We start from the raw sequence: 7,846 nt of genomic DNA on the forward strand, positions 1-7,846 counted from the left end.
TACTAGCCTGCTAGAGGTCGTGCTAGTAGAGCTTAGTTAGGGTAGTAGCGTATTAATAGCGTACTACTTGTACTTACTAGACGGCCTTAAGGACCTTGCCGTTCTACTAAGGCTTAGTACGTCCTTAGTTAACCTTCTTCCTTAAGGTAGATATGTCTATAATACGTATAAGCTAAGAGGTAAGTAAGTTAACTACCTTATTAACCTTATAAGGTATGTCTAGCGGCTCTAAAGAGAAGTAGAGCCTCCTAGCCTTAATCGTTACTAGTTCTCTGTCTATTAGGGTCTAGCTTTATCCTAGTACCTTTACGGCTCTCTCTTAGTGATCCCTTACTTAGGTAATAACCTTAATTAGCTAGGTATAGTAGTTAGATCCCTTATACCCTAGGTTACCTTAATAAGTATACTAGAACGTCGCTATAACCTATACGTAGTTAATTATTAAGTCTTGTTTGTTATGTTACTACTATATTAGCTCTCTCTAGGGTATATGTAGTAAGAGCTACTACTTATAGGCTAGATAAAGAAGGGTCTCTAATTTAGGGGTAGTCTTACTAGCTCTATCCTAGAGTAAGTAATAAAGGTTTATGTTACTTATAACGATCTATAGCCTCTTTAGGTCTTTCTTAGTAAGCCGCTAGAGAAGACTAGCCTAGCCTAGAGAGTTAGGAATTAGTAAGTATATTAACTAGACAGTAACTCTTTATAGAGTAACGTAACACTAGTCGACGCCTGTCTTTACTACTTAGGTAAGAGGTAAGTACTACTTATAGACGTAAATAGCTACTCTACCTTTGCCCTTATAGACCTACTAGTACTTTACTTGTACTAAGTAGTAGACTGTCTTTATCTAAGTATTATACTATAGCTCCTAAATTACTATAACGTTAACTTTACGGCTATTATAAAGTATTATTAAGGTAAGGCCGTTCCTTCTTATAGTGTTCTAGTATACTATTATTAATTTTATTACTAAGAGTCTAGGATCTACGATTCTTACGTTACAAAAGGGTCGCTAGACCCCTAGTTAGCCCTTTAGCTTAATATCTCTATAATGTCGTAGCTCTAGACCGTTATAGTGTCTAGTGCCCTAATAAGAGGGCGCCCTCGCCTTACTAGAGTCTTTACTATAGGCTTCTTACTATTACCTGTCTATAGTCTCTTATGTACTATAATCTAGTAGCTATTGTCACTATCTTATAAGGACGCTAGCGTAATACTAGGTACCTAGCTAGTAAAGCTACTCTTAGATACCTTAAACTATCTAGGCCTTTATTAATATATAGTATATACTTGCTCCTTTACCTTAAGGGCCTTAAGATACTAATAGTCTTACGTTACGTATAGTCTGCTATAGTTAATGTATCTCTTTCTACTATTAAGTTAAGAGTACTCTTCTTTACCTTAAGGGTACGCCGCTCTTGTATAGTAGCTATACTAGGCCTAGTTCTTATAGAACCGCCTAATGTAGCTAAACTAGTAGTACTAGAAGTATCTTTAGATTCGTAGGTTAGCTAAATACAGCTTATAGTTAAAGATCTAGGCTTACTAGATTAACCCTTGTTTATATAGGCGCGTTACCGCGTTAGCGCTCTAAAGGTATAGTACTACTATTATAAACTTTGTTATAAGGGCCTTAATAAGTTTAACTTTAACCTTTGTAATATATAGTACATAGGCTTAGATCTTTACTAGTAACGCTCTTAGCTCTACCTATATAATCTATTCTACTAGTAGGCCCTTTACGATTATAGTAAACTTACTCTTATAAAGCTAGGCTATAGGCCTAAACGCCCTTTATACTTAGCCCTAATCTTAGATTACGTTCTTTAGTATAGCCTCCTTAAACGTAAGGATAGTGTCGCTACTAGGTAGCTAGTAGGTTACTACTACCTTAGCGCCCTTTATTACTATATTAGCTACTATTACTACTTTAATAGTACTATAACGTACTAGGTCTTTTGTCTGTCTGTCTGCCTTAATCCTTAGCTCCTTAATCCGCTTTTCTAGTATAACCTAGACTCTTGTTAGGCGCTAGCTCGCTACTAACGCGTAGGTAGCCTAGAGGGCTACTGTTATTACTAGCCTCTAGAAGGCCTCTTCTAACATCGTTCTTAGTTGTCTAATCGTTACTAGGTTATTATTAGAGAGGGACTTAGGGGTACGCGAGAAGGTCGTTATATTTATAGCTCTTGTCTCTACTACTGTTGTCGTTATAGTAATAAGGTCGCGTAAGAGACGCGACGCCTCTTTCTCCTTGTCTAGTATTACGTAAGCTTTAATCCTTTATATAATTTTCTTTGTCTTATTGTCCTTATTACCTTTACTACTCTCTAGCTCCTTACTATAGCTCTTAGTTAGGGTATAGAAGTACTAGCTCCTACCTGTAAGTAGGTAGTGTTAGCTCTGTTTAAGTCTAGTACACCTACTATCTGTTACTATAGGCTCGCCTATAGTCTACTAGTACTCTAGAGAGTATTTAAAGGTACTAATTTTGATTCTATTGTTTATTTTTAAGTTTTTAAGGTAGTAGAGGGCGTAGACAACTGTTCCTTACTCTTTTTTAATAAAGCTACTTAATAACTATAATAGTAATAATAGATAACAGTAATAGTAGAAACTTAAAGTATAAGGCTGTAAAAGAGCTCTTAATAAACCTAAACATAATTAAGGTATAAAAGCGCTAAGATATAGACGATAAAGTCGTTAAAAAGATTAATAAAGTAAAAGCTACTAACTAAGAGGCTATAATATACGCTAAGAAGAAAGTAAAAGAGACATCTAAATTTATTAGTATATCTAATATATAAAAACAATAGATACTTAACGATATAAGAGACTAAGTTCTACTATAAAGGTATGTTTAACTTTTATATACTAAGGTATTTTATACTAATCTTTATACTAATCGATATTAGATTATAAACAAGAAAGGACTAGAAGACCTTAGCTTAAGAGCTAGGCTATAGTAAGATTAGTAGACAATTTACTATTAAAGATAATAGAAATCTTACTTAAAAAGATATTAACTTTAAAGAAGAAAATATTACGTAATATAAAGAGATATAGTAAGAGAATAAAAAATTAAATAATAAAAGCGTTAACAAAATTAGTAATAATATTAATAAAAGAAGAGTTAAGGTATAGTAGAGCTACGTCTAGGTATACTAGTTCTATATTAGATTAGTATAAAGATTAGTATAACGCTAACTACGCCTAAGGTAATATAGCCTAAGAGTTCTACCTTTAGTAATAAAAATAGCGCTAGAGTAAGAGAAGCTTTTATTATAAGGTAATAAAGCTTAAGAGAGAAAGAATAGAACAGCTAAAGAAGGATAGGCTATATTATCTAATAGTAGACAGGTATGTGTCTTAGTAATTGTTATACTAATCTTTATACTAATCTACTATAAATAATAAAGACTTATAAGACTTCTTACTACTTAAGTAATTTTTTATATTAAAGAAGAAAGCTATATAAAGGAACATAGCTACGTAGTATAAAGAGGATAATAGATAAGTAGATTTACTAGGGCCTATAGATTAGTAGCTAAAAGATCTAGAGATTAATAATATAAGGTTTACGTTTTTTAACTAGTACTCTAGGTATTACTAGGCGTATAGACTAATCTATACTAATAAAGAGCCCTTTAATAAGACGTACGATTACGTCTTCTTGTCTAGTACAGACCTCTTTATAATAAAGGATTTAATTAAGACTAAAGAGATACTAAAGGCGTTTTTTTACGTTTAATTTTCTATAAAAAAAAAATACAAAATAATTATTCTTTCTTTTATATATAACTTATATTTAGTTATAATACTCTTATTTATAATAGTATAGCTTATAATTTATGTAGTAGAAATTAAGATATCTAAAATCAAGGATTATTAAAGGCGTACTACATATAGTAGAGATTACGATTCCTAAAATAAATAAATAAAGGGATAGCTAAGTTACTAATAGTATATAGTAGTAGAATTAAAGCCTTTAAAAGATCTTTAAGAATTTGTTATTACTATAAAGACGTACTTAGTATAACTTAATATATTATATTATATATTTATACTAATCTTTATACTAATCCTCTTAATTCCTCTTTTTTTAAACATAACTTACCTTTTTTTTTAAACATAACTTACTCTTCTAAACATTTGTATTATTAAAAACTACTCTTTACGATTATAACATTATATAATGTCTTTATTATCTACTACTATATTTATTCCTAATTCCTCTTTAGCTATAAACCTATTTAGTAATAATACTATTACTAACAGACCTTTACTAAATACTATTAGCTAAAGAAATTAATGTTTCTAGTAGACTAAAGACTAACATTACTAATTCCTTACTTAGTAGCTACAAACAGATTAGGTAGCTATAATAGTAGGTTTAAATAATACTAATGTAGTAAAACAGCTAGGTTAAGACATAACTAAAAGATTAGTATACTAGTAATAATTCTACTAAGCTACAAATTAGTATACTAGTAAACTAGTAGTTATATACTAGAAGTGTTCTATAATACTTACTTATCCTAATTTAAGAGTACTTATAACTAGTACTACTACTCTTATAAAATACCTAACGTCTAAACAATATATTAACGTATCTATAAGTTAAAGTTAAGGCTTATAAAGACAACTCTCTTTTTATAAGGCTGTTTTATTATCTATAACTATAAGTACAACTAGTTAGTATAAAGATTAGTATAAACTAACTAGTATATATAGTCTACTACTCTTATAACTAAGGCTTTTTAGGACTAGGTCCTTAAAACGATCGTTTTTTTATAACTTCCTTTTTAGGCTATAAAAAAATACTAATCTCTAACGGCTATTAAAGCTATTAAATCCTTGTTTTTAATTACTATTAGTAATAACTATATAGACCTACTTAATATAGCGCGTTACCTAAGTTAAAGAGAATATACTTATAAACCTAGTACTAGATAGTAAGGTAGCCTTGTCTCTTAATTATTAGTTAAGTCCTATACGCCTTTTGTTTATAGGCGTTATAGTATATTATATTAATAAAGACTAGGTACTTTAGAAAGAGTTAATTAGGTTTAAAAACCTACGTAATGTTTATTTAAGACAGGCCTTAGTAATAGTTATTAATAATTTACTAACAAATCTTAACCTAACTAGTTAAGTAATATTAATTACAACTAATAATACTAGTAATAACTATACAATAGTAGATAAAATTAATTTATATCTTAAAGACGTACTAAAGAATAGTCGTTTTCTTAATAAGTAAATCTAATATATTCCTTATCTATTATATATTCTTTAGCTTATTATAAAAGCGCTCTTAGACATAATTTAACTATAACTAACAAATAAAACATTTATTTAAGATTAGAAGAATAAGTAAGAGATAGATAAGCTTAAAAGGATATAATAAGTAAGTAACTAAGGCATACTATATATACTAGTAAAGGTATAGATTAGTTATAATTTTTATACTAATTTTTATACTAATTAGATATAGATTTAAAAGCTTATAGTACTAGTTAACTTAAGTAAGTAAAGACAAGAATATTTTAAACAGATTTAAAACAGGCTAGCTTATAATAATCTAATACGTCTTCTTTAATTAATTATAGACGTAGCTACTTAATAAGACTCTACTATTTTAATATTAATTTAGGTAATAAGACTTTAGAACACTATTAATAAATTTTATAAAGATTATATAGTAGTATACTTGTTTTAGATCTTAAGCGTTAAGTAAGATTAAATTAGATATTTAATTAATCTTCTTTACTTATTTAATTTTTTTACGACTACTATTAGTAAGATAAAGAGTATTACTTTACTATATACTCTATAGATTTATAATAAGTTGTTTAAACGCCTAACTAAATCCTACTATTAACTAAAGGCAAAAGTTAATTAAAAACTATAAGTTTATATTCTTATTTAAGGTATTAACGCTACTAAGGCTAAACTTAACTAATACTATAATAAGATATATATAGATCTTAGTAGTATTTATACGATAAGTATAATCTTAAACCTAAGGTTAAAATTAGAGACTTTTAATCCTAACTATTATTAGCTTAATTTTAAAGTAAAGGATTAGTAATTAGAGTTTAAAGAGTAGTTTTATAAACTATACTAAAAGAACTATTATAATTATATAAGAAATTCTAATCGTCTTTAAATACTCTAAGAAGTAAATATAGATACTATAGTATTAGTATTAGATTAAGATTAATCGTTAAGTATAGATATAGTAAATAATAAGGTAAATATATAACTTAGAATAAGTAAGTTATTTTATACTAATCTTTATACTAATCGCTAACTTAAAACTAGAACCTAATAACTATATACCTCTCTTAGTTTAGTAGTAGCTTAAGACTTGTCTTTCTAGCCTTATAGTAATAGCTAGAGACTTACTTTATATTCCTCTTATAAGCGTTAGTATTAAGTACTTCTTTAATTTTTTATATAATATATATAGCTATTATTATAGCTAACTTAAACCTTTAGCTATCTATACTCTTATATTAGTTTTTTTCTCTTAACTTTAAAAGAAGTAAGGTAACAAGCTTAAAAGAATACTTTCTAATACTATTAATGTTAATAGTATAACTAAAGAAAAGATAAAAGCTAAGCTAAAGGAGTAAGAAACATCTATTAACTTACGTCTAAAGGAAGTTAATACGTAAGTAGTAGATTACTATATTAGTAATAAGAAAAAAGAACTAAACTAGCTAGGCTATTAAGCGTAAACACTATAGATATAGAGACGCCTTAATACTATTATATATAAAAGGCTCTTATAGGCTTGTTCTATAGCTTAAGATAATACTTAAGTACTCTTTATATCTATATATAAAATACGTAGTATATAAATAGTAAAGTATAAGAAGAGGAATACTATATAAGATCTGTTAATCTACGATCTACTAAAAGACCTTAAGGATAAGGACATTCTTAAGCTAGTAGTTAATAAAGATCGTAATAGCGTAAAGTTAGTTTTACTAACTCTACCTCTAGGATCTAAGCTAGAAACTCTTAAGGGTATTAATATACTAAGGAAACAAGTATAGGAATTATAAGATAAAAGATCTATTTTAGATCGTGTAATAAAGTAAGTAAGGACTTAAGGATAGTAAAGCCTAAGTACTAAAATAAATATATATAAAACTATTTTAATTTATTTATTTTATAATCGTTTAAACTTAGGATAACTATACTAATCTTTATACTAATCTTTATACTAATCTTTATACTAATCTTTATACTAATCTTTATACTAATCTAAGTAATCTTTATACTAATCTTTATACTAATCTTTATACTAATCTTTATACTAATCTTTATACTAATCTTTATACTAATCCTTATACTAATTAATGATTATAACCTTAGGTATTACGTAAGTATAAAGGTACCTTAGTACCTTAAGATATACTATACCTATAGGTTAGGTCTACCCTATAGGTTAAGTCGTAGATTTATTTAGGGACCTATAGGTTAGGTCTTATTTACTATAACCTACCCTATAAGGTAGGTACCTAACCTATTTAGTAGGGACCTATAGGTTTCTGCGTAGCCTAAGGATATATATATAGACTATTTTTTTTTTACTATTAACATTTATTTTAAGGCCTTTATTAAGCTTTAGAAGACTACTAATGCCAGATATAACATCTCTAAATTAACTACTATAAGGTCTAAGAGTAAGTAGAAAGATATTTGCCCTTCTAGATCGTTACTAAAGGTCTATAGAGTACAAGGTCAGATATACCCTTATTAATGACCTATATATATTTCTATATAGTCTAAATCTGTTTACAAAACATAATATAAGAAGTAATACTAT

General features: G+C 27.9%; 1 protein-coding gene across 1 annotated transcript in view; it reads right to left on the reverse strand.

Annotated features, from left to right (window-relative positions):
* Positions 1 to 219: 219 nt before the first annotated feature.
* The window catches only part of M430DRAFT_43545 (hypothetical protein), a gene marked incomplete at its 3' end in the record, with an annotated part of 12,843 nt that continues 5,216 nt past the window's right edge, over positions 220 to 7,846 (reverse strand). The window contains exon 9 of the mRNA XM_024867628.1: positions 220 to 228. Within this exon, the coding sequence (XP_024719908.1) occupies positions 220 to 228 (9 nt within the window). The remainder of the gene's footprint in view (positions 229 to 7,846) is intronic.

Source organism: Amorphotheca resinae (assembly GCF_003019875.1).
Source record: "Amorphotheca resinae ATCC 22711 unplaced genomic scaffold M430scaffold_8, whole genome shotgun sequence".
NCBI classification, from domain to species: domain Eukaryota; kingdom Fungi; phylum Ascomycota; class Leotiomycetes; order Helotiales; family Amorphothecaceae; genus Amorphotheca; species Amorphotheca resinae.